Source organism: Squalius cephalus (genome assembly GCF_949319135.1).
Source record: "Squalius cephalus genome assembly, chromosome: 6".
NCBI classification, from domain to species: domain Eukaryota; kingdom Metazoa; phylum Chordata; class Actinopteri; order Cypriniformes; family Leuciscidae; genus Squalius; species Squalius cephalus.
The window spans coordinates 41,684,163-41,711,638 of NC_137127.1; the positions used below are offsets into that span (position 1 = coordinate 41,684,163).

Consider the following 27,476-nt stretch of genomic DNA (forward strand, 5'->3'; position numbering starts at 1 on the left):
ACACTGCAAACGGTGGACACACACACACAGAGCAGTGGGCAGCCAGTGTGGCACCCGGGGAGCGACTGGGGGTTAGGTGCCTTGCTCAAGGGCACCTCAGTCATTTCCTGCCGGTATTGAGAATCGAACCCGCAACCTTCAGGTTATCAGACTGATTCTCTAACCATTAGGGCCACGACTTTAAAGAAACACAAGTTGTGCTAGCTTCATCAGGGGAGCCAGGGGTAAGTGAGGCTGACCTGTATTTATGCTTGACAACCTTAACAATGACAAAGATGTCTATGAGTGTTACTGCTCTCTCTCAGTGAAGAATAATTGTGCACATGTATTGTCATAACAATGGGTAAACCTGTTTACTGTTTTAAATTAAAAGGTTGTCTGATGCAGTGTTTGAAGGTGCATGGTTATTATAAACAGTTTTCTTAGGCGTTCTGCTATTGTTTTATAGTCAAATAGCTCAAATGTTTAGGTTGTGCCCACTCTTCTGGAAAGCGTCTGATATGTAAATATTTATTTGGTATTGTCTAAGAATTGTTTTTGCATGTGGTCTTATGTTGTGTCTAGTCTTGAAAGACAAGTCAATAATAGTCTAGACAGTAGCAACACTGGAACATTTCAGACACTTTTTTACTTTCAGCATCTATTCCCTTGTCTCTTTTCAGAGTCTTATTTTCAAACACAAGAATGGTAAGCTTCAAGTTTTAAAGTTGTCATACACTTCTGCTTTCAAACAAGCTAATGTTATGTATTAAACAATGCAAGTACAATAATGTGGTTATCTTGTTGGCCACAAATACATGTTTTGGATTGTCACCTTCAGGGCAAGAATAGGACCACCAGCTCAGGTCTTCATGCACACTGTGAAAAATGTCATAACCAGCACTGCACGATTCCTATAGACACCTCAATGTCATGTGTCTTCATTTCCTGCCGGCTGAAATGTGGCGCAGCCTTCCATATTTGTAAAGAGGATGAGCATCGTCTTCTCTGCCCTATGGAAATTGTACACTGCCTCAACTCTGGCTATGGCTGTCCCATGACCATGACTCGTCAAAAAATTGCCCATCACCTAGAAGTGTGTCCTGCCAGTGTGATCACTTGTACCCTGGAATGGAACCGATGGCCTGTGAACGAGACCGATACCACCTTCTACAGAAATGCCGTCCAGGATCCAAACTGCATGAGTCAGTTAGACCTTGCTATGGCCCTTAGAGATCAGAAGCTTTTGTTTAGCTCAATTCAGATGAAGACACTCTTCCCTGAGTTGATAGACAAGATGGAGGAGCCTGAAGTTCAACTGGATGGAGCTGTTGGAGGTGTTGATCCAGAGCACTGGGAGTCTCCGAACTTACACCCGGAAGAAATGTTGGAGAATAGTCTTAATGGGGAAGAAGGACAAGAACTAACCCAAGAGGAGAGGCTGGCCCTTGCTAAGAGTAAAGATGTGGCCTGCTTGGATAATTATGGGAAGTGGGAGAGAATGTTTGTGAAGGAGAAGGAAGGATGCAAGCAAACTGTGAAGAATTTAGATGATAAAAGTTGTCAGGTTAAGGATAAGGAAGACCCAAAAGTGACCCCTCAGAATTCCCACGATGACATTTCCAGAACAGGTTTAGCTCCTTGGCAAGATGGCGTTCTTGAGAGACTCAGTAAAGAAGTCAACGTGGCCGAGTATAATATGTATCTGGTGCACAACGGATGCATGCTTATCAACTTTGGTCAGCTGGCTGCTTGCACACCTAAAGAGAAAGATTTTGTTTATGGTAATTTAGAGCCCATTGAAGTTCAAACCATACATTCTTTCAACTTTCCAACCAGCTACAGAGCCAAGCGAAGCCACCTCAAGGATCCATCAAAGATGGTTAAGAAGACACACCAGAATGTGGACACATCTGATTTAGGCATTGGTATTGAAGAGCTCCCAAAGGCGAATGAGATAGAGGCAACACTGCTGTGTGCACTAGAAAGAGAACTAAAAGGTCATCAGATATGCGAGTCTGTTGGAATTGACGGGCTATATGTTGACTGTGGCACCCAGACCTATGACTTTCATTCTGCTCCATTCAAAAGTGATGCATCTTTGGCCGATGTTGTTGAGGACCAGCCGCAAAACCTACATGTGCAGATTCAGACCGAATGTGTGACTAGGAGACACAACAAATCCTGCTCAGCCTTTACTTACCTGTGCTGTCATGCCTTCAGGCGTGATGAATACCCCTGGCATTTTAAGAACGTGCATGGAGACATTCAGTCATGTCTTACAGGCTGGTTTTTACAGCGGTGCCCACTGGCTTACCTTGGTTGCTCCTTCAGCCAGAAGAAATTTCGTCCATCTAAATATCAGGCTACAGTGAGCTATGACACAGATCTTAGCACTTTCATCTTACAACCAGAGGTGGCACCATCACTTTACAAAGGAGTAAGAATCACTAACAGTGAACGCAAACGAGCAAGGAATTTGGATTCTCTGAGCAGACTTCCTTTTGAGCTTTTACAACACATTGTGAGTTACCTGGATAGTGTGTCTTTGGGTCGTCTATCTCAAGTTTCCGAGTTAATGAGGGAGGTGTGCAGCACAGTTCTTCAGCAAAAGGGTATGGTGTACCTCAAATGGGAGAAAAAGACATACTCTCATGGTGGATTCACCTGGAGGGCCCGGAAAAAGGTAAATGCCTTGCTCATATCATCAGTCGATACTCTTCAACCAATTCCTAGAAGAGTTCAAAAGCATAAAAAAAAATCTTTAAGCTGCTTTACACCATAAACCCAGCAAACAAAGAACGTTCCCCAAACAATAGTGCATGGTTTCGCTTTGGTTATTTCTTCCAAAAATTCCAAGTTCCAAACTTTCTGGGAACGTTCATTTTAGATTTTATTGTATAACCTCATACTAAAGCATTGCTGGTATTTTGTGTGTGTGTGTGTGTGTGTGTGTGTGTGTGCAATAACCTAATAAGAACATATACACAACATTCTCAAATGGATATATTAAGGTTTTATTTATGATTTATGCACTGTATTCCAGTTCATGTGAGTTATAGTTTATGTGAAGAAGTCATATTATTATCAGTATTGTTTAATTTTGTATTATGCATTAAATTATTCATAAAAAAGATTCCCATAAGTCTCAAAATCATGTGCACAGTCACAAACCAATATGAAAAAAAGAAAAAAATCTTTCCATCCCTGTCTAATTTTATTCCAGGAACATTAGCGGTGTTGCAGGGCATGATAAACATTCTAAGTACGTTGGTGCTCTGTTATCTATTCTCTGAAGCATGTGGGTCAGAGAGGGCGTACATGGGTCATTTTACTCTCTCTGGCTCCATGTCAGTCAGCTATACACTCGTAAAGGTTTGATTTTGGATGACAGGTGGTCACTCTCTCTCTCTTAGCTCATTGTTTTGGAAGCAATTGATCTCAGTGTTTAACCAGTAGGGGGTGTAACCTGCATTGTGGAAAGCCAATGAGAATAGCACTGTGGAATACTGATCACCATATTGATATGTTCATAAACGTCACTGGATAGGCACATAGATATATTTAGCCCTTGTAATTTCAATGAAAAAAAAAAAAACATTACTTAAAGGACAAGTTCGGTATTTTACACATAAAGCCCTGTTTACAGATCGTTTCTGATGAAATAGAACGGTTAAGATTAAACTTTTGATAGATGCTGCTGTCGCGAGAATTTTAGGTTTATTTAGCTTTCCCCTCCCCCCTCAAGAATGGTAGTCTATGTGCACTGGAACAATCCTTCCTAAAACGCATTAAACTTTCATTTAAAAAGAGATGAAACTCACCGAGTGGTCAGAGGTGTTCACTGATATGCTCATACAAAAATCGCCGCAAAAGATGCTTTCCAACAGGTTTTATCATAGTTTTTGTCCAACTCCATTGACTTGCATTGAATGTGCTGTGTGAGGTACGGTATTACTCCGCCGCTTCTTCTTCTGCTTCTTCTGTGTATTCAGTGAAATGCCAGTGGTTTGCTTGCAATTGGCAAATGTGCATTATCGCCACCAACTGGGCTGGAGTGTCTATTATTCAAGCTCTCAACGGAAGAATCTACGGGTGTGAGACGTTTGGAAAAATAGATCCACAGTTTTACAACGAATGGTAAAACACCTGTTGGAAAGCATCTTTTGCAGCGATTTTTGTATGAGCATATCAGTGAACACCCCTGACCACTCGGTGAGTTTCATCTATTTTTAAATGAAAGTTTAATGCGTTTTAGGAAGGATTGTTCCAGTGCACATAGACTACCATTCTTGAGGGGGGGTGGGAAGCGAAATAAACCTAAAATTCTCGCGACAGCAGCATCTGTCAAAAGTTTAATCTTAACCGTTCTATTTCATCAGAAACGATCTGTAAACAGGGCTTTATGTGTAAAATACCGAACTTGTCCTTTAAAGTGGCATGCACTTAATTTTGTACAGTACCATAGTTGTATCATTTAACATCTTTTGTGTGTGGATGTGTGAGAATGTTTTGCCTGAAAAGTATATAAAAAAAAAAAAAAAAAAAAAAACAACCTTTGGTTGGATTTATTTTAATGCAATGACATAAGTGATGCTTAAGTGTCCGAATATTTTTATGACCAGTTTTCAGTCATTACAAAGCCTTACTGAAATTGCACTGATTTATATGGGACCCTTCTCATCTCCATGTAGGTATGGGAGTTTAGCAGTGTGTTCTCTCCAGTGGATAAATGGTGCTTTGAAGACATGCCCTCTATGGCAGAGCACCTGAAGGTCTGTCCTTTCTATCAGAAGGAGATTCGAAGTGAACCTGTGGCATTACCCAGCATGACAGATCTCCAGGAGAGAAGAGGAGAGTTTCAGACTCTAGTCAATAGTGTCCTCACTACTGTCAAGGCACACAGAGAATAAGAGACGGCTGTGTGGCACAAGCTGTGGATGTATAATATAAACGCATGCTGCATGCACTAACCTCATCAAATTAGTCTAGATAAAATTGTTATAGTCAATTGTTATAGTCAAAGGGACAGTTCACTCAAAAAAATTTATTTTTTATTTTTTATTATTTGTCTATACACTGAAAGTTTGTGGTAACAAAACTGATTGGTAACCAACATTCTTCATTCTTCAAAATAACTTATTTTATGTTCCACAGAAGAAACAAAGCCATAGAAGTCTGGAACAACATGAGAGTGAGTAAATTATGCAGATTTTTTTTTCTTTTTTTTTTTTTTTTAGTGGACTATCCAGACAGATATTTGCTGACCTCTACTGGCTAAAAAAAAAAAAAAACACACTGTCATAAAGGCTACAAAATAACCGTAATACTACAAATGCATTTACAGTGGGATAGTGAAAAAGCTTTTATTTTGAATTCAATACCTTTGTTTCATTACAAATTATACTATCATAATATGATAAGTTTACAAATATTAACATGACAATCAGAATGTCTTTGGTTTGTCCTACATTCGGTTTAATGACAGGAGCACTCGAGTGTGTGTAAAATTAGATGTTAACATTTTACAAAAAGGTCTCATTTGTTAATATATTAACTAACATGAACTGACTATGAGCAATATAATTTTACAGCATTTATTCATCTTTGTTAATGTTGGTTAATAAAAATACAACTGGTCACTGTTTGTTCAGAGTGCATTAACTAACATAAAAAACACAATTTTTGATTTAACAAATGCTGTAAAAGTACTGTAGTACTTCATGTAAACTAATGTAGTTGACTAACATTAACAAATGTGTTATTGTAAAGCTTTACCAATCTGATCATCTTTTTTTAGCATGATTTGAGAATCAGTAGAAAGGAATCACTTATTTGATTAGTGATCTTAAATATTTCTCCATTTTATGTTATAACTGTTTTTATTATCTTTAGATAAGTTTATTTTTATTACAAAGACATAAATTCCCATCATAAAGTTTATTCATCTCTTCCTCCATGCAGTGCTCTCATAATTTTAGGTGTTGCAAAATCCTGAAAGATTTTTTTCTCATTAGTCATATATAGGCTGTATTTTAGACACAGAAATATTTTTATTTTTTGCATTCCCCATATCCCCCAAAGTGACAGTCACCTGAAAAAGCTTTGACCTTTGACACCACAGTGCTAGCTTTGAAAACCAGTTAAAATACAATGTTAATAAACAAATGCCTTTGTTTCAATACAATGAATATACAGTATTTATGAGTATGTTGCTAAATCTCTATTGCATCTCTGACATTTCTGGGTTGCGTAGTTTATTGATGACCTCTGACAGCATGCGGTTACATAGGGCAGCGTAGGGGTTCAGGATCACAGCCTGCTGCTTGGCAAACTCACTTCCTAGAGCCGCTGCTCTCTCAAAGTCCACCCGAGCCTCCTCATCACGACCTGACAACCTGAGAAGAAGCCCGTGCTGGACCAGAGCCTGGCAGGCCGATCGCCCAACGCCGCCGCTGAGAGTGATGGCACGCTCCAGATCTTCAACTGCACCTGAGATAGGTTATAGATCAGTTAAGTGAGATTTCTTGCATGAAACCCAAAATTACCCCCTGGTTTCACAGACAAGGCTTAAGCCTAGTCCCTGACTAAAATGTTTGAGCTGTTTTAACTGAAAGCAACTTGCACTGACATATCTTAAAATATGTCAGTGCCATAGTTTTGTCTCAAGATGCACATCAGTAATTTTTTTTTTTTTTTCTAAGGCACGTTTATTAAAGCTACTTAAATATCCCAAATGAACTAAGGCCTAATCCTGAATTAATCCAATGCTATCTCACAACCTATTCATTCAAATTTGTACAAGTGAGTAAAAGATGGCTAATTCGTACAAATTCGTACAACCTCAGTCGTACAAATTTGTATGATATGTCTAAATTCGTACGAATTCATATGAAATGGGCAACTCGTAAAATATGTACGATTTAGAAAAGTGAGGTCGTATGAATGTGTACGAATTAGCCACCTTGTAAATTTTTTACGAATTGCAGTGAGATCAGGTTGGCTTAATCTAAGCATTGTCTGTGAAACCAGGCCTAGATCTTTTATATGAAAGCTTACTTCTGCCACAGAATAATTAATTAATAAAAAAAAAGACAACTGTGACTTTTTATATCACAATTCTGACTTTTCCCCCCTTGCAATTCTGAGTTTATATCATGCAAATCTGACTTTTACCCTCCACATTGAGAGATAAAAACAGAGAATTGCAAGATGTTAACCCCCATTTTATAAATAAAAGTCAAAATTGTGCAGGTAATTGTTGCATTTACTTTTTTTTATTACATGATGGAAACAAGCTTAAACATTTAAAAACCCAGTCTTATTGGTGGGAAAAAGTGAGTATACTAACACGTGAAACGATGTGTATCTGGCAATGTTTTATTATGTTGAAAGTTGTATGTATGGCTGCAGTTCTGAAACAAAATGTCTGGTTAGTGGCACTAAAAGGTCAAAAATAAAGGTTCCTAAAGTTTGTTATCGCAGCAATGCCATAGAAGAGCCATTTTTGGTTCTTCAAAGAACCTTTTAGTGAACAGTTCTTAAAATAACCATTTTTTTCTTAGTGTGAAGAATATTTTAAAAATCTAAAGAACCTCTTGTGGAATGGAAAGTTTCCATGGATGTTAAATGGTCTTTACGGATCCATCAATGTCAATAAATAATCTTTATTTTTAAGAGTGACTAAACGTGACAAACACATTTGGTGAAGCAACCAAACAATTTTAGCTGGCTTTTACAAGTCTTTGAACTCTATCATGACTCGCTTTTCACGAGACTCGAGCAAGTTTACTGAAGGGAGTGGATTGGAATCCACTGCTGCTTCAATGTACAGATGGTGGTCAACCAGAATGCCTATTACCGCCGCGCCAGCCGCCGCGGCGAAATTACCGCGGCGAAAATAAACCAGCCGCATTTCAAAGTCGTTCCCGAAATGACCGCCAGGTGGCGCAAAGGGACATTGTGCAAAACAGCAGCAATTGCCGTATTTTAAAATGTAAGTGGGTTAAATAATAGGCATATTTTTCATATATATAAATAGGCCTATTAGGCTACAACAGAATAGAACCAAAGATAGAATCAATTTTACAGCTAAAAAAATAGAATCAAAAGTTAAAAATAGAGACGATGTTAGGAGCAATGACGCTGAATATTTTTACTATTCTATTGAGGAATTAGATAAACGAAGAGCTCTCGTGAGCGATACAATTGCACAGTAATTTATAGTGATTTCAAAAGCAGTCCTTAAAAAAAAAAAAAATTACATGGAGTAGTGTGGCATAATTTTTGAGAGATTACGCGGAACACGTTTTAGTTAAGATCCTGGTTTCAATGCCCTTAATGTATATAGACTACTAGGCTTTAAAAAAAATTCACAACGCGTTTTGAGATTGTTTTGAATTAAACATTGAAGTTTAAAATGTAGTGTTTTGGCACACCAGGCCGAGTGGCGTTACGCATTGTTCAAAAATCAGGTTTTATTCTGGCATGTTGAATTGGCGTTAATATTTTTTTATTTTATTTATTAGATTTAGATTTTAGGTTTTGTTAGATTTATTTTTCTCATAACAGCTAAAATAACTTAATATATGCCTTGTCTTCATATGATTTTTATCAATGAACTAGTGTTTTCTGACAGTGTCGACTGCAAAGATGAAGTTGACGATCGCCATATTTGTAGTGAACGCACCTAGAGAGAAATGCACAAAGACATAATCAGAGAGTAGCCTTTTTCTTTTTCGTTTTAAATTATTTCGTTTGAAGACATTTCAAGCTTTGTGTATTTGATGTATTTATCATGTCTGTGTGAGGCATACGCTGAGTTTCGTTAAATTAGGAGGATGAGATGCGCTCCAGCTGACGTGCAATGCAAGTGACCTCACGGGCGCCTCTATGATTAGTGTCTGTTTGCTTCTCTTACTTATTGAATCCAGACAATTGGGTGATGAAAAAATGATTAAAATTAAGATACAATTTATAGAAAACGAAATTCACTTTAAAAAAAGGTTTCTACTAAACAAAACTTAATGAAGTGGTCAAAATCATGTCTGACCCACTCCATATCCATCTCTCGATATAATGCATCTTATCTTACTCATGCTGTTCACTTTTCATATTCAACATAGATTGAAAAAACAACATTATAATATTTTAACAAATATGATACTAAATGAGATTATTTAATGTCTACAACAGTATAGTAGGCCTATAGACTCTATTTGTACAAATTGCTGCACGTTAATGTAATTAAATGAAACCTTGTAACGAATTCACACTGTAGACTGTGTACAGTTGAGACACCTTAAATAACTTGCGTTCGCAGCAAGCACAAGTTGTGATTTTTGCTGTGCACTTGCATATTAGTGTCAGCTGGGAAGGAAATATAGAGACCAGACCTCTTGGAACTTTAATTGAATACATAGCGTTGGTAAAGCATACTGAAATTACATCCCTACAAATGTATTAGGCCCTACTGAAAATAAATGTATCGAATTTAAGCAAAGTAGCCTAAATGTTAAGACTGTAAACCTTTTACTTTTTTACGTAGCCTAAAGGACTCTTATAGCCGACTTTGGGTTAATTTAATTTGTAGAGGATTTTTTAACTCAAACATTAACACTGAAATAAATTAAACTAAATTATTGTAATTTTTTGGCACACCACGACGAGTGGCACTATGCATTGTTCTAAAGCCAGGTTTTATTCTGGCATGTTGAATTAGTGTTCAACAAATGCGGCGGCGCGTTCATTTGAATGAAGAGCGCTTCTCGCTCGTGTGAGCGAACACACACTGGAACGTTAGGCCATATCGCAACGAGTGAATAGTGGCCGAGTGGTTGAACTTACGTTACGATCATTTAGATGACACGGGTTCGAATCCCGAACTAACTTGGACTACTGGTGTTTTTATATTAGCCTATTAATGCATTTTATAGTCTATTGTTGATGCAGAGAGATTTGTCTTCTAAAACATTTTTTTTGCCTATTTACAAAATAAAATCGCCATGCATTTCCATTTTACACTAAGGAACAAATATTATACAATGACTTTACTTCTGTAGCCTATAATAATTCATATATATGACGTTTAAACGACAAACAATAAAATCAGAACCAGTATTCTGTTGCGTTCATGGTTCCAGTGGCAGTAATGCATCCACGGCTTTTCAAAATGTCACAAAGCGTTTTGAGATTGTTTTGAATTAAATATTGAAGTTTATAATTTGTTTGGCACGACGAGTGGCAAACTCTTTGTTTTGTTTTGCAAACTCAGCTAGCCTGTGGGGGGTTTGGAGAAGGCAATACTTTGCTTTATCGTGGGGGTGCAGGACAGAGGTGTTAATGTTCCGTCTTTCATGGTGTCGGAGCCAGCCTGATGAGCAGGCAAAGGCAAAATTCTTTTAAGGATTAATCTCAAAATCTCCAAAAGTCCATAGCCTATGTACAGTAGGCCCTATATCTTATTAAATTATATATTGTAGTTTTATTGATTGTATAGGTTTTCCACAAACAATTTAAATTTAGCAGATACAGAGCTCTTTTATTGGCGACCCACCTCGTTTTATTGTAAGGTGAATTCAGCAAGGCATGTTGTATCTTTGAAGGAACAAAAGCTATTTGTTACAGTTTTTTCTTTCGTGATTTGTGTGGATGACACACAGCGACATATACAGTATTATCAGCTGTATGGTGTTTTTTTACGCTGAAATGCTTAATTTCGAGAAAGACCCACCGCGCGCAGTGAGGGAGACCAAACTTACTAAAAAAATATCCAGCGCGAGAGAGGCAAAGAAAAACGCCTGTTCTTAATTTATGTTGCTTTGAACTTTTTCCGTTTTGTACCGTTTTAATTTTTTAATTTAGCTGCAATTTCTTTGACAATAGAAATTTAAAATGTTGCAAGAATAGGCCTAAGATTCTGTGTTTCTTATTTTGCATCACAAAGGGAATAAACTCTATCGATGCAACCCTGTTTAAATAAATAAACTGTCCCGACACTTTATTCATATCTTAAAATGTGCGATGGGTTTTCAAACTTAATTAATTTTATTTTTATTTTACATTTTCATTGTTTATTTTTTAATTGAAAGCAATACTGTATTGAAAGTATTTTTCTGATTTGTTCGATCTGTTTTGAAAAATGTCTTCCGTTGATATGGCCGGGTATACTGTCAGTCATCTCAATCTCGTGAATGATTCACACACACACAAAAAAATAATTTAGCAGATTAAAGACGAGCTTCATCATCTTCATTTTCTGGTGCGATCGACTGACAGTCTTTCTTCATCAGATGTGTCGTCTTTGCAGCGGGAATGTAGCAAATTTATGTTGTAATGTACAATTGATAATTAAACAAGATGATTGACTTTAATAAACAGATACATATTTAAGCATCAACAACACTGTCGGCTACACTGAGATTCGATCTTAGATCGTTTGAAGCTCCGAGAGGCTCTTGTTAATGCTTTGACCACAGAGCTACCGTCTGAATCGCCAACGTCTACTATTTTCTCTGTTTTAAAAGTTTGTAACATGTAAGGCTATATTTAGTTCTGAATATAACAAAGAATGCTTAAACCGACTACATCGGTTAGGAGCTGCAAGTCCTGAAAATGTTTTAATTTCACGGTAAATTATTTTAATTTATTTCACTGTTATGTTTCAGTTAATAAATCTACAAACACATTAAAATAACACGAAGAAAATGACAAGTAACCTATTGACATAGCCTTTCTAAATTATAGAAAAACTGGGCACACAATGTTAACGTGTGTCTACTTTGTTTGAATTTAATGAATTTGAATTCGTTTAACCACAATATTTATCTTGAATTTATCTGTGACCTCAACTCAAATTACTGCCGCGGCAGATTACGTCATAAAGAGAATAAACTGACACTTTTCAAAGTCTGTGATTACAGCGCCACTCAGCGGTAAAAGGCAGCAAATACACATCCCAATTTTGCCGCCGCGGGAACGGCGGCGGTAAAAGTCTCATTCTGGTTGACCACCATCTGTGTATGTGATGAGTGATTATAATCAAGGTATTAATCAATATTTTTTCGTTCTAAATATCATATGAGTTGAATGACTTCTCTGGAGATTTTACTTTGTTATAGAAGTTACCAGTGTGACTACTGAAATGTTCTTTTCATGTATTCTTTAATGTCTGTATTTGATATTTGAATGTAGTAACATTGCTTGCCTATTTACTATTTACATTGCTTGCCCATTGCTTCCAGAAATGAATTAGGGACTGGTTTTGTGTTTGAGAAAGGTCTTCAACATGTTAAAACACATAGGGGTCATTAAAGTCTATAGTTTAAGGGACCATTTGTCATTTAAAGCCTATACTTTCCATTTAGAATAAATTGTCCTGTCCTGAGAGAAAGAACTTGTTATCTTGATGTTTTGAGATGAGACTCCTGTTTATAGTTAGAGCCTGGCCATATTCAACCTTGGAAAAGATGTGTGTTGGGTGTGTGTGTTAGTCTTCTTGCTTACAGGTTAAGGAACCACTGGCATTATTGGAGATTGACTGAGTTGTTGTTCGGGACATGATGGCACCCAGCCACCCAAATCTGTGACCTGGAAGGTCACGACGTGCCTAACTTCAGGGTCCGAGTGTCAGCGGCATAATCTATGGAGATATGCTTCTGTCTATCTGTATATGTGTGGATAATGACTATGTTTATCTATTTCTTACCCAATCAGAATCATTCAACCTGTAAGCAATGACGTAGCTTAGACCTTGGAAGTGGTATAACTGCTGTGATCTTTCTAACTGTAAGCGGGGCGGCCTACGAACTCCTGTGTGAGTCTTGAAGCTGAACTTCTGCTGATGAAACTGCAAACTATCTTCAGTAAAACTTTTCTTCAATTTTTTTATAATTCTGACTCCGGGTCTTCTTTCAAACATCTGGTCCATGGGTCCTAAACTGTTAACCCCCTAACATTACTAAGTCAGAAAAGCTATATGGATTTAATTATGTGATGTGAATGTCATGATGTATTAGTTTACCAATCATGCACTGTACAATGAAAAGTGCTTTAAGGTCATAACATCGTCAAGTATTGTGCATGGAACTGCATGAAAATAAGTCTTAATTCATTGATAATCTGCCTCTGTAGGCTATGATTTGTGTGAACAGCAATAAAATTTGTTGTTTTACTGTCACTAGTGTACTGTACTTGGAATGTATTTCCTTGATGGTCTCTGAGTTTTTTTTTTTTTTAAATGTAGAAATTAAAGTTGGAAAACTTTCCAGCCGATTCTGGGTGAGAGAGGAAGAGGCGTATCACCTTTCGTGTCTCCCTGCAGGCGTTTGGTCTGGGCTCGGTTGTTGTAGGCAGAAGCCCTTTGAGGAAGGATTCTGATGGCCTGGTTAAAATGCTGAAGAGAAGCGAGCAGGTCTCCAGACTCGGCAGCCGAAACTCCCTGCAGTTCCAGATCTTTCACTTGTTTCACTAGCTCTGGCTCAAAAGCACTGTCTATAGATAGAAATGAAAGTGTTCACATTCAAACACATCTTTGTAGCATTTGAAACTTTGCTACAAACTTTTCTATCTATCTATCTATCTATCTATCTATCTATCTATCTATCTATCTATCTATCTATCTATCTATCACAATGTAACATTAAGTGAGAGACTGTTGTTTATCATTATTAGTCATTTATCATCTGATTATGGATTTTCATCTTACCATCATCTATTAGATCATCTTCTTGATTTAATCCAGGAATATCTCCAAAAGGGCTGGTAGGGTTAAAGATGGCCTGTAAAACGGCTCTGTCATGAGCTGATGCCATTTCCTCCCAGTGAGTGGACCAAGATCCAAAATGAGAGGATTTTTATAGAAAAAGAGGAGTTCCCTGCAAAACACTTTCCAGCACTCCGCACTAGCCAATCAGAAGAGGGGGTGGAAGCAGGACTTTGAAATGGTCTGTGTTTGATTAAGTCTGTGGGATGTTAAGGATATAAAAGCCTGACATACATACTGCTCTGTCTAAGTCATTGTGTGTAGCACCTTCAGACTTTCTACAAACTGGCAAGCTAAGAAAATTCTTTGTAAAACTGCATAGCCTACGACTTAAAGGTATAGTTCATCCAAAAATGAAAATTCTGTCATCATTTACTCACCATTAAGTTGAATTTCTTTCCTGTGCTGAACACAAAATAAAATATTTTTATTTTTGGAAACATTTAGCCAGCAGATAAATGTATACATAAGATTTCGTAACACAGCTTGAAACGTATTAACTCCTGCACTCCACATAGAACATCTGTTTAGAAGCTGTTGGAGACCAGCACTACTACGACTAAAAACCATAAGATCATCTGCATACATAACATAATTCCCTAAAACATGCCCAATCATACACCCAGTGTTGCAGGCTTTCAATCATTTAGATACACCAAAAGGGGCAGAGACTTTATTGTCCCATTTTATTTGTATTGGTGGGCATACCAACATACCTACAAAAGCTTTGGATGCATCAATTAAACTGATGAACTGATGAGTTTTTATCTCTAATTATTTACTATTACTATATCAGTGGTCTTTAAAATCAAACTAATTATCTGCCGAGTTAATAAACACATTTATCCCATTTAGCAATATATTTACTAAAACTTTAGAAAGAATACTGGCTAGAGCTATGGGCCTGCAATTATCTAAACTACCTACATTTCCAGATTTGTCCTTTATAACTGGCTAACAAAACAGACAACATTGAATCTGGTAACAAACCATGAATCATAAAACCAGTAAAACAGACAGCTATAGAATCTCTTACTTCGATATTTAAGATGTCCAGCACAGATATGTTCTAGGCCACTTGCTTTGTTCTCAGATAGCTTGCTTATAGCTTAGTACACCTCATGTGACAATCACTATTGGATCATTACCCTTCATGTTGCCCACCTTATACAGATAATCTTGTACACAATTGAATAGATTACAATAATGCTGTCTCCAAAACTCTGTTCCATAGAGTACATCTAAGGTATATGGAAGATAGATTCTGCAGCTGTTAAAAGTTCTCACTTCTTTCCAAAAATCAGTAATATTAGACCCTATAATTTAACAACTTCTGTGCCATGGAATCAGCCCACAAGTTTTGCTCTCTTTTTTTTGTGAATGAAAAGCAAACGAAAGTAAAGATCAAGTACATATTGAACATGTTTGCACAATTGATGACACTGAGGACCTAAATTCAATCTAAAAACCATTCAGTTAATTAATAGACAAAAGCATCCAATGGTTTGGAAAATAGATGAATAGTTGAATTATTGTATATAGTTGCCTCCTGTTAAATGCCTATACCAATATAGTTTTATTGTGTCCACCTGCATTGTGTTCTCTAAAATACGATATTAAGACCTTAGTTTGAAGCACAAGTTTTTAGCCTTTCACAAGTTGTGGGGCACAGGCCTCCCATCAAAAAGTGTCCCCATATTTTGATACTCATTTTTGATACTGTTTTGGATATATGGATATAAATGACCTTTTACATGAACGATAGAAGACATTTGTACGGTGGCCAAGAGAGCTCAATGCGCTGCAACTGAACAAAACACATGCAAATAGAAAAAAAACCACCCGCAAATTAAGAAAACATCTTCATCAGTTTCACAACACATGTGTGCTCCAAATACTCACAACACAACCAAATACAGAAACGCACTACAAAAGTTCACAACACAACCAAATACAGAAATGCGTTGCAAATAGCACAGACCGCAACGGAAACGTTTCCACTGGACCCCAATAAGTAGGGTTGTCAACTTCAGAAAATAAAAATGCGGGACAATCACACAATTTTAAGGTCACACAAAAAAGTCACATTACACAAACCATAGTTAAAAAAATAGCATTTATCTGAAATAGAAAGCTTTTGTAAGATTATAGCCTACACCAGTGGTTCCCAAACCTGTCCTGGAGGACCACCAACACTGCACGTTTTCTTTTTCTCCCTAGTCAAACACACCTGATGCAACTCATCAGCTCATTATCACATGGGTTAATGAGCTGATGAGTTGAATCAGGTGTGTTTGACTAGGGAGAAAAAGAAAACGTGCAGTGTTGGTGGTCCTCCAGGACAGGTTTGGGAACCACTGGCCTACACTACACTTTAAAGAAATTAAAGAAAGTAATAGCATACTTTTCCCTCAGGAAGATTTCATGTTTTCTTGCGTGGCTGGATGTTGGACTCATGAACAATAATCACGTTGTTTGAATTCACCAAAACTGATTTGCCAAAATCAAAACCCGGCCGGACAGTGAAAGGGATTTGCCATTAGCGCGAGTCCGGAATCTCCGGATCTAACCGGGAGCGACCAGACAGCAGAGGATTCTGTTCGCAAATCAAACAATAATTTGTCCCAAAAGAATAATTAATTCTCAATTTAGAGTCTCTTATTCGTATGGTCTGATGCGCATGAGTATGGACTGTGATTGGATGATGCGGTCTCGTGATCACTAAAGTGTCGTGTTGCTGTTGTATCAGTCAGTGGTTAGATCAGCGTAGCAGTCTATTTAATCGGGACAAGGGAGGTCCCGTACGGGACAAATAAATTAGATTCAAAATACGGGACGTCCCGGCTAATTTGTGACAGTTGGCAACCCTACCAATAAGTGACGAACCGGGCTGGGACATGCTTATTGCTTGTGAGCATCCCTATGTCTTACTCTCTTCGAAGGGCAGACAGCAGAGCCCTTGAAGTGGGACTTTGGAGTGAGCAGGCTTGTGTGCCATTATGTAGCCGTTTGGAACGCACTTGATGAAGGGAGCAACGAAAGACAACTTAATTTCCTCATTATTTTCATCTATTATTGCGGTTAACATAAATGTTGCAAATAAATATATATTTTATATAAAGAAGGTTTTAAAATATGCGTTATATCTGTGTGTGAGTGTCTCAACTTTAAAACTTGCCTTCTCATCTTTGGACCCTGCATTACCTAACATTATTATGAAACTTATTTAGTCATAGCATGACAAAATATGTAGAATGTAACTAATATATAGATTAGTATCTTACCCTCATGTTCTTTTTCTCTATATTATTTATTTATTTTAGTTTTCAGCTCATTGTTAACTCTTCTCATTTGTGAAACATATTAATACATTTTGTATATTGCATACAAAGTCATATGTCATAAACAGGTCATCTCTGTATGTTTTGCACAAAAAAAAAAAAAGTTTAAAAAAAAAATTAAAATAAAAAAAGTACACTTTGAGCTATAAGCATGTCCCAACCGGGTTCGTCACTTATTGTGGTCCCCTGGAAACATTTCCATTGGGGTCTGTGCTATTTGCAATGCGTTTCTGTATTTGGTTGTGTTGTGAACCTTTGCAATGCGTTTCTGTATTTGGTTGTGTTGTGAGTATTTGGAGCACACATGTGTTGTAAAACTGATGAAGATGTTTTCTTAATTTGCGGGTGTTTTTTCTATTTGCATGTGTTTTCTTCAGTTGCAGCGGGTTGAGCTCTCTCGGTCACCGTACATTTGCGTGTTTTGATTCATTCAATGGATTGCAGGTTAATATTCAGTGCTATTTTTGATTTCTGTCTAATAAAGTATCCCCTTTTCAGACTGTTTAAAATCTTTTTGCAATTAATAGTGATTAATTTGCAAATCCCTTCTAATTCTAAATCGCTGATGGTAGTAACTGTAGTATTCTTACGTTCTGCTAAGAACCAATCACATGCCAGATACATCGTATCCTGTTTTCTTATTGGCTATAGCACTTGTCAGTAAAGTTTATGCAAATTAGCTCTAAAAGTTTAGTTTGTATTATGCTGCTGAAGAGTTAACACTCATGTTGCGAGTCTGAGTCGAGTTAATAAATCCTCATGATAAAACTAGCTCTGCGTGCACCCAGAGTCTCTTTGAATACGTAATCATCATAACGAAAGCATAACATGGTGTCAGAGTGAACGGATCATATGAACAAGGATGGATACCGCTGGAGTTCCAATGCCCACGATGAACTGGGAAGCAACTAACCTGCCTGAAGCATGGCGCAAGTTTCAACAGCACGCAGAGCTGATGTTCAGCGGACCCCTGAAGAGAAAGGGTGAGGATGAGAAATGTAGTTATCTTCTTCTATGGGTCGGAGAGAAGGGCCGTGATATTTTTAATACATGGTCACTGTCTGCAGATGAAGCAAATATCTTAAAGTCATATTACGACCGCTTCATGGTGTACGTTGAACCCAAAGCGGATGTGATATTTGCACGTTATAAATTCCATGAAAAAATGCAGGGAGACCGTGAGCCTTTTGAGCAGTTTGTGACAGACCTGCGTCTGCTTGTCAAGGACTGTAATTATGCAAACAGTGAAGAGATGATCCGCGATCGCATTGTGTTCGGGATACATTCACCGAAAGTGAGAGAGAAACTTTTGAATGTGGGCTCCGAGTTAACGCTCGAAAAAGCGATAGATCTCATGAGTTGGCGCAGGCACAGCTAAAAACTATTTCAAGCAGCATGAGTGCTTCACGTGAACATGCAGTCCACGCAATCTTCCGCCATACATCAAAAGGCGCAGTTCCAAAGCAACGTAACGCTAAATACACAAAGAAATACAGCGAGAATTTGCAACCTAGAAATGCTACCCCAGTGCACCACAAAGGATGCGGCTACTGTGGGAACAAACCTCACGTTGATCGATCTCACTGTCCTGCAAAAGGAAAGGTGTGCAAAATATGTGGTAAATGAAACCATTTTGCAAAAGTCTGTTGCTCCAGCTGTGAGAAAACTGTCCATGCAATAAGTGAAGAAAACTCAGACCTGTCACAGTTACCAGCTGGTGTGCCCAAGTTGACCACCAGAGGGCACTCTTTTCTCTGACCTTTGCCACTCAGCCATGAACTGCAGTTCCCAAAATTATTTGCCTGGACTCATCATTATTATTGCATTCACCTGTTGTTACATTGTTTGTCTCACCCTATTTATACCATGTTCTCTCTGCCATTTCTCATTGAGGTTTTGTAATTGTCACATTGCATGTTTGAGTACTCTCCATTGTCTCTGTTATTCTTTGTTGTTTGTTTGCAAGTGTTTTGACCCTTTGCCTGGCATGACTACGATTCTGGATTTTCAAATAAAGCTGCGCTTGGATCATACTTAAATAAAGAAAAACGACATTTAAATAAAGAAAATCGAAATTTAAATAAAGAAAAAACGAAATTTAAATAAAGAAAAACGAAATTTAAATAAATAAAAATGAAATTTAAATAAAGAAAAACTAAATTAAGTTAAATTAAAAACGAGATTAATTTAGATTGATAATAACGGGTAAAAAGGCTAATACATTTTGTTTCTATTATTCTATTTTCCACAATGTCAAAGCAACGCAGCTTAACCCAAAACACAAGCTCAGGCATGCACTTCGGTCCATACAAACACCGCTGTTCTGCGCTCTAGCCAGATAACACTCCCGTTTCTGGAATACTTTGGCATCGGTTCTATTTCTAGCATGCACGCTTTTTCTGCGTGGCTCGAGCCGCTCCTGAGACGCGTGTCTCACGCAGGCAGTGTGCAAACTCCAACCTGTTAACATGGGAGCTGAAATAAAAACGGACACGCCACGCAGCTGAGACGCGTTCACGCCACGCAGCCAGTGTGTCGCTGGCCTTATTCAAGCACGAATGAGAACCGTTTCGCGGGGATCCCAGGTGTGCAAAAAAACAAACAAAAAAAAAAAACCCAGAATATTCGAATGTCAAATTTTCAAATCGAATATCAACCCACAGACACCGGCTCTGGAACAGACTAGGTTTGGACCCGAATATTCTAATATTCGGGTCCAGCCCTAGTCTGTTCCCGAGCCGGTGTCTGTTCCCGAGTCGGTGTCTGTTCCTGTTCCCGAGCCGGTGTCTGTTCCTGTTCCCGAGCCGGTGTCTGTTCCTGTTCCCGAGCCGGCGTCTGTTCCTGTTCCCGAGCCGGTGCCTGTTCCTGTTCCCGAGCCGGTGCCTGTTCCTGTTCCCGAGCCGGTGTCTGTTCCGCCCTGGCCGCCCGATGGACCGTCTGATCTACCCTGGCCATCCGATGGACCGTCTGATCCGCCCTGGCCGCCTGAGAGCCAGCCTGCTGCGCCCTGGACGCCTGCTCCAACCTGGAAGCCTGCCAAGCCTGCTGCGCCCTGGCCGACTGATCAGCCTGCACCACCCTGGCCCTCAGCCATGACTCCAGACCCAACGGAGTCTCCCTGGTCTTTCCCTCCGGCACCGCCATGGTCCTCTGCCGGGACTCCAGTTGCGAAGAAGGCCAGATGGTTCGTCCCTCCGGCATTACCATGGTTCTCTGCCGGGACTCCAGAGGTGACGGAGCCCGCCTGGACCGTTTTCCCAGTTCCGCCCTGGTTGTCTGCTCTGCCTTCGTCTTCAGTTCCCCTTCCACTTCATGGACCTTGCCCCCCAACCCATGGACCTTGCCCCCCGATCCTCCTCCATTCCGCCTTCCTCCTAGATTGTTTTTTTAGACTTTTGGAGCGTCTGGGATCCGCTCCATAGAGGGGGGGGTAATGTCTCAGTTACCAGCTGGTGTGCCCAGGTTGACCACCAGAGGGCACTCTTTTCTCTGACCTTTGCCACTCAGCCATTAACTGCAGTTCTCAAAATTCTTTGCCTGGACTCATCATTATTATTGCATTCACCTGTGTGTCGTTACATTGTTTGTCTCACCCTATTTATACCATGTTCTCTCTGCCATTTCTCTTCGAGGTTTTATAATTGTCACATTGTATGTTTGAGCACTATCCGTTGTCTCTGTTATTCTTTGTGAATTGTTTGCAAGTGTTTTGACCCTTTGCCTGGCATGACTACGATTCTGGATTTTCAAATAAAGCTGCACTTGGATAATACTTAAGTCTCAGAGCAATCCGTGACAAGACCAAGTTGATGAGTATGAAGAGCTGTTTATTGACTCGGTGACACAGGGCAGACAGAGTTCAGACACAGAGCATGCTTTTGTGTATATTAAAATAGGTCCAAAACAACTTGAAGTCAAGTTCAAGCTAGACACTGGATCATCTGCCAACGTCATTCCCCTGTATGAGTATGACAAGCTGAACACTCTGCACTCTGCAGCCGACATCTCGCCCCTTGTTTGGCTATGTTGGTGAACGCCTGGCAGTAAAAGGCAAATGTGACCTGAAATGCAAGCACAAAGACATTGAGATGGCTATGACATTTTATGTAGTCGACACAAATGCACCCCCATCATAGATCTAAAAGGATGCATTGACTTTGGCCTCATCAAATTAGTACTATCAGTTACAGAAACACAGAAGGAAGTGCCAATCTTAAAGGAGTTTGCAGATGTTTTCAAGAGAATTGGACTATTTCCTGGTGAGTGTACCATACACTGAGATCCACATGCAACCCCAGTAGTCCACCCACCAAGACGTGTTCCTCTCGCACTATGCAGCCATCTCAAAGAGGAGCTTGAGAGCATGATAAGACAAGATGTCATCATCGTTAAAGTCACCAAGCCTACCGAATAGGTTAACTCTATGGTTGTGGCTGAAAAACCACGCACAGGTCAGCTAAGGGTTTGTCTGGACCCAAGGGACCTTAACAAGGCCATTAAGCGACCTCATTACCCATGACCTACTCTCGAATATATAACATCCAAGCTAGCTGGTGCCCATTATTTTAGTGTCCTAGATGCTAGATCGGGCTATTGGGCTAATAAGCTCACTGAGGAATCTTCAAGGCTGACCACTTTCAACACACCTTTTGGGCGTTACCGTTTCCGGCGTCTTCCCTTCTGACTGATTTCAGCCCAGGACGAGTTCCAGCGAAAAATTGATGAAATGTATGAAGGTTTGAACCAAGCGTGCCGCACAAGCCCTGAAAAGTGAAGCCAAAACGTCTCGATCGCCCCCCAGTGACTGGTCCTAGTATAGGTCATAAGCCCCGCCTCCCCGTGTTATTCAACGGGACGCGAGACCAACTAAACAATTAAATTACACTTCAAATATCTTTTTTCTAAAGGTGGTTTCTTTCATTTGCTGTCGTTTTTATCACGCTGATGCAAGTTCAAGTGTCTGTTTCAAAAATAAGTTATTTTTTAGTTAGTTACGTGATGCGGTGGTGTAACGTCATGATTGACAGCTGTGATTGACAGGTTCTTCGAGCGAAGTAGTCACTGAAGCACCAACGGACATTTTTTTCGGGATCTTCGGAGGACTGAGGAGATTGTATTTACTTTATTTTAACAAGCCTCTTGTCGTACTGCAATCAATTTTTTAAAAAGTGTGCAGAATCCACTCTCCCCCAAGTGCATTCTGCGAGAGTGAGGGCGGAGCGTTGATTTCGCGTCTTTACTTCCTGCTCACTACTGCGCAGGTCTGGTCCCGAGATCGCTACTGCGCAGACTCAAGTTCCAATATGTCAGCGCCATATCGGGACTCTGGCGGCTTCAGTTCTCATCAATGGAAGAGAGCGAAGGGGCGTCGTCCATCTTTTTTTACAGTCTATGGTTTGAACGGGTTCATGGCCATTGTTGATGATATTCTCATCTATGGTAAGACCAAAGCTGAACATGATGAACACCTCCATGGTATGCTGCAGCGTTCCAGAGAGAGAGGAGTCAGGCTCAATCCAGAAAAGAGTATCATCTGTGCTACAGAGGTGAGCTATTTTGGACATCTCCTCACTGCTGAGGGAGTAAAGCCAGACCCTGCCAAAGTACTCGAGACAGTGCTAGGTATGATCAATTACCTCTCCAAATTTGCACCTGGCCTTTCTGATGTCAAAGCACCACTGCGACAGCTCCTAAAGGAGTCAAGTGAGTTTGTTTGGGATACCCAGCATGACAAAGCCTTCAAGAAAATAAAAGGGCTACTCACATGCATACCAGGACCAGTCTTGGCCTATTTCGATCCTCTCAAAGAGATCAGGTTACATTACAGGTTGATGCTTCCAAGTATGGGCTCAGGGCAGTGCTGCTGCAGGATGGAAGACCTTTCGCGTACGCATCAAAGTCACTCTCTGAATGTGAAATCAATTACGCTCAAATTGAGAAAGAACTCTTTGCCATACTATTTGGCTGCAAACGTTTCCATCAATATATCTATGGCCATCAAATCATTGTTGAAAGTGACCACACGCCCCTTGAGTTAATAATGCGGAAATCCCTGGCATCAGTTCCCCCAAGGCTACAGAGGATGATCCTTCAGCTCCAAAAATACAATTTCACCATTGTGCACCGACCAGGCAAGGATATCCCTGACGCAGACACATTGTCCAGAAAGTCGCTGTCTGACCAGGATCCAAGCCTAAGTGAGGGTATGGATATTCAAGTGCACACAGTGTACAGCAGTCTTCCTGTCAGTGACTCAAAATTGGAGGAAATCAGAGCTCAAACTGAAAAGGACCCACAGTGCCAGACACGGAAAGGAGTGATACAAAGAGGATGGCCTGAGGAAAAGAGAAAGTGTCCGGTGAGTGTGTCAGAGTTCTGGAACCACCGTGATGAGCTTTCGTACCTGCATGGAATAATCTTCAAAGGTGAAAAGATTGTCGTTCCCACAAGCCTTCGTTCAGACATGCTGTCATGTGTACATGCCAGTCATTTAGGCATCGAGAAGACCAAGCAGAGAGCCTGTGACATCATGTTCTGGCCTGGGATGGGGAAGGAAATAGAGAACATGGTTAGGAAATGCTCAATCTGCCTCACATATCGCCCCTCCAACACCAAAGAGCCTATGATCAGTCACAAAATTCCAGAGACCATGGCAAATTGTGGCTACCGATTTGTTCACCTGGAGCAATGAGAATTATCTTGTGACAGTGGACTACTACAGCAGATATTTTGAGCTGGACAAGCTCAGCAGCACAACCTCAACTGCTGTGATAGACAAACTAAAAGCTGCTTTTGCACGACATGGCATTCCAGAGGCTGTCATCTCAGACAACAGCCCCCAGTACAGCTCGGGTGAGTTTGCGACGTTTGCAAGAACGTGGGAATTTAAGCATACCACCACAAGTCCATACTACCTGCAAAGTAATGGACTAGCAGAGAAAATTGTGCAAACTGCAAAGATGTTGCTGGAAAAGGCTAAGGCTGACAAAAGTGATCCACACCTCAGCCTCCTGGAGTATTGCAAAAGCCCTGTTGATGGTTTCAAGTCCCCAGCTCAGCTGTTGATGAGTCGCCGTCTGCGGTCAACCTTACCAAATACCAATCAGCAGCTCCTGCAAAAAGTTGTCAGCAGGGAGGATGTCAGAGCAAAGAGGTTGCAGAAACAACAGAGTCAAAAAAACTGGAAACCAGTTGTTATCGTCAGAGCAGCCGACACTGAGAGATCGTATCACGTGCGTACTTCTGATGGATGGGAATATCGACAAAACAGGCACCACCTCCTGGACACGAAGGAACCTCAGGACAGTTCCGACATATCTTTGGGACATGATGGTGTTGAGCTATGTGAAACACCAATCAACAGTGCACCACACAATGACATTATACACACACCAGACCACACTGATGATCTGCCCAAATCCGTCACTTACAGAACCAGATATGGACGCCAGATAAAGCCCAGAGTCATTCTGGATCTGTGATTGTACAAGGGTGCAGGCGGATCGCTGCCCTTAAAAAAAAATAAAAAAAAAAGTTCACAATGTTCAATGCAGTTTGTGTTTTGTATGTGACAATCCATTAATGTGTGAACACATACAATATGCTAGTACTTTAGTATAATAGTATATTGATGCTCTAGTTTGTGCATGTGACTTTTGAAAGCTGAATGTTCCTTTCACTTAATGTGATGTAGTATTCTTACGTTCTGCTAAGAACCAATCACATGCCAGATACATCGTATCCTGTGTTCTTATTGGCTATAGCACTTGTCAGTAAAGTTTATGCAAATTAGCTCTAAAAGTTTAGTGTGTATTATGCTGCTGAAGAGTTAACACTCATGTTGCTGAGTCGAGTTAATAAATCCTCATGATAAAACTAGTTCTGCGTGCACCCAGAGTCTCTTTGAGTGCGTAATAATCATAACGAAAGCATAACAGTAACAAACATGATTGCTAAAATATTATGAGGGGGAATGGATATGGAGTCAGTATACGGCAATCTCCAATTAGATTAAGGCAACAATTTATCAGTAATATTTTACTGTGGCACAGCGGTACTTTATATTATTTCCAGGTAAAAAAAAAAAAAAAAAAAAAAAAAACATCTAGCATTGGCCCTATAGTTTGGAGTAGGGGTGCACGATTCAGAAAATTTCACGATTCGATTCGATACCGATTTTTAGTCTCAAGATTCGATTCAAAATCGATTTTCGATTCAAAAAACGATTCACAGTATGTAAATGTAGTTGACTTTTTCCTGTGTGATTGCAGTAGACATACAATTTAAAAGAAAAGAAATAATAAATTAAATGAAGTTTGATATTACTTTGTCTTCATAAAAACTTTTGCAACTAAACAGTGCAAAGTGCCAAGCTTTGGCCAGCTTTCAAATACATTTAATTCAAGTTTAAATTAAAACTTAAATATTTTTTTGTTTTTTGTCAGATCAAACAAACAATACAGCTAAATGTAGTTTAAGGAGTAGGCTATTGACGGCAAAATAGGCTACAGAATATTTCGTTCTGTATTGACAGGTGCAATTTTTGAAAATCGATTAAAAAAAAATACAATAAGCCTACATTATATCTGCATTTGTCAAAACCTAGACTTTCAAACATCAAAATGTAATTTATTAATATGAATATTCGTGTCAAAATTACATATATAAACATTCTATTTTGCCTGGAAACGCTTCCAACACGCTTGCGTGTCACGAGAAAAATAGGCGTCGGTTCTATTTCATGCACGCGTTTTCCGCACGACTCGGGCCACACTGAGACGCGCGTGTCACGCAGGCTGTGTGGAGCCGAAATAAAAACAGACACGCCACACAGCCAGCCAGCCAGCCTTCCTTCTGCTCCGCTTCTGCTACACTTCTTCTTTTGGCTATGACAAGAGTGTGCAGGCGTAGTGCAAGTGTGAATTCGATGCTGCGCCATCTATGGGAATGGCAAGCTAGACTCATTTCAGGACAATACCAAAAAAAAAAAAAAAAAAAAAAAAAAAAAACAACAACAACCAAGAATCGATTTTTGGAATTCTATGAATCGATTTTGAATCGGTAAAGTTTGAATCGCGATTCATATGTGAATCGATTTTTTTGCCCACCCCTAGTTTGGAGGACATCATTTAAAAAAATAACAATTTAATTTAATATTACTGTGACAGAGTGACCTGTCCCTGTTGGATTGCGCAGCACTTATACACACACACATACACACTTCATCTTGCCTCGTTCCTCCGTTCCCTGCTTGGGCGATGTGGGTGCACACACACGCCATTAGCACGCTGGTTTTCACACACGCAAACATATTCACTCCATTTCCATCCCTGACAGAAATCCCTGCTATACATATACGCACACATCTAAGTTGTCTATTGTTTTTCGTTTAGTTTATTACTTTAACACTTACATGTGTTCAGTGTTTGTCAGCGGCTGCGTTGCCGGTCTTTCGTGTTGTGTTGTGTCTATCGGCTGGCCAGACCCGAGCACCACCTAGTGGCCTGGATAAATACCGGCAGTCGGCTCCTCCATTGTTTGTGTTAACAGGGGGGGGGGGGGGTTATGTAAATGTGGCATTATTATTATGAGTTTATTATTTGTATTTGTTATTTTGTCTGCCTTTTTGTTTCTGCTTTTGTTAATGTGTATATATGTATATATATATATATATATATATATATATATATATATATATATATATATTGGAAAATGTATATACTGAACTATATACTTACCTCATAAAGGTTTTGTAATGGTTTTAACTAAAGGGGCGGGACTTGGACTATAAAAAGGAGCCCCAAACTCATGTAGGGTGTCAGGATTAGATAGGAGGATTTAGTATGAATGAGAACAAAGGGTAATTAAAACCGAAAGGTGGCAGTAATGCAACTCAAAGGATGCCAGCTGCCTTAAAAACCCAAAAAGAAGAAAGAAGAAGATGTAGGGTGTCAGTTAACCTGGCGAACGAGCGGGCAATTGTAGTGCCGTGAGCAATTCCTCACTTGAAAAATTTGGTTGTGTATATAGATTCATATCTTTTTGTTGGTCTATTTTTTATTATTTTTTTTGGACTGTATCACTTCTCGAGCACTGTAAATAAATAGCACTTTATATCAACATCACTGCGAGTATTGCCATTTTTTTTGCCGGACAGCGGGCCTGCGAAGACCCGTTGTCTCACAATTACATTAGGTATAAAACAAACATATAGCATAGACTGATATTAAAACAAAAAAAAAACCTTTGTGCAACTGCTAACCATTGTAGTTAATGTAATATAGATATAGTCCTTGTGACTGCGTCCACATATGACAACTAGCCCCAGGATCCCTTATATTTCGGTTTCTTATAATTATTCAAATTTTATGTTACTAACCATCTTCAAAATTATA

The 27,476-nt window shown here is 39.4% G+C and overlaps 2 protein-coding genes across 12 annotated transcripts; one reads left to right on the forward strand and one right to left on the reverse strand.

The window, feature by feature from the left end:
* On the forward strand, window positions 1–6,082 carry LOC307160348 (F-box only protein 40). Its single transcript, XM_079874400.1, has 4 exons — window positions 1–224; window positions 663–687; window positions 821–2,665; window positions 4,674–6,082. The coding sequence occupies exons 2-4, from the start codon at window positions 685–687 to the stop codon at window positions 4,890–4,892; spliced, it is 2,067 nt and encodes a 688-aa protein (XP_079730526.1). The 5' UTR covers window positions 1–224; window positions 663–684; the 3' UTR covers window positions 4,893–6,082.
* Window positions 4,826–26,587, reverse strand: ttc36 (tetratricopeptide repeat domain 36). Of its 11 annotated transcripts, none has more exons than XM_079874462.1 (7): window positions 26,495–26,551; window positions 23,486–23,621; window positions 17,996–18,052; window positions 14,122–14,146; window positions 13,685–13,880; window positions 13,282–13,470; window positions 6,107–6,471 (listed from the first exon to the last, which is right to left on the reverse strand). In XM_079874462.1, the coding sequence occupies exons 5-7, from the start codon at window positions 13,788–13,790 to the stop codon at window positions 6,203–6,205; spliced, it is 564 nt and encodes a 187-aa protein (XP_079730588.1). In that variant the 5' UTR covers window positions 13,791–13,880; window positions 14,122–14,146; window positions 17,996–18,052; window positions 23,486–23,621; window positions 26,495–26,551; the 3' UTR covers window positions 6,107–6,202. The 11 variants fall into 11 exon arrangements, with proteins under 11 accessions (XP_079730583.1, XP_079730582.1, XP_079730588.1 ...); XM_079874461.1 differs by having other exon boundaries at window positions 13,685–13,940; XM_079874460.1 differs by lacking the exon at window positions 23,486–23,621 and having other exon boundaries at window positions 26,495–26,568.
* Window positions 26,588–27,476: the final 889 nt, after the last annotated feature.

Excerpts from the sequence above, each read along its gene's own strand:
- LOC307160348 (XM_079874400.1), top strand. Across the intron at positions 2,666-4,673 it reads CCTGGAGGGCCCGGAAAAAG|GTATGGGAGTTTAGCAGTGT; the intron begins GTAAATGCCTTG and ends ATCTCCATGTAG.
- ttc36 (XM_079874459.1), bottom strand. The coding sequence starts at position 13,790 with ATGGCATCAGCTCATGACAGAGCCGTTTTACAGGCCATCTTTAACCCT. Across the intron at positions 13,471-13,684 it reads AGATGATCTAATAGATGATG|ACAGTGCTTTTGAGCCAGAG; the intron begins GTAAGATGAAAA and ends TTCTATCTATAG. Across the intron at positions 6,472-13,281 it reads CCTGCAGGGAGACACGAAAG|GTGCAGTTGAAGATCTGGAG; the intron begins GTGATACGCCTC and ends AACCTATCTCAG.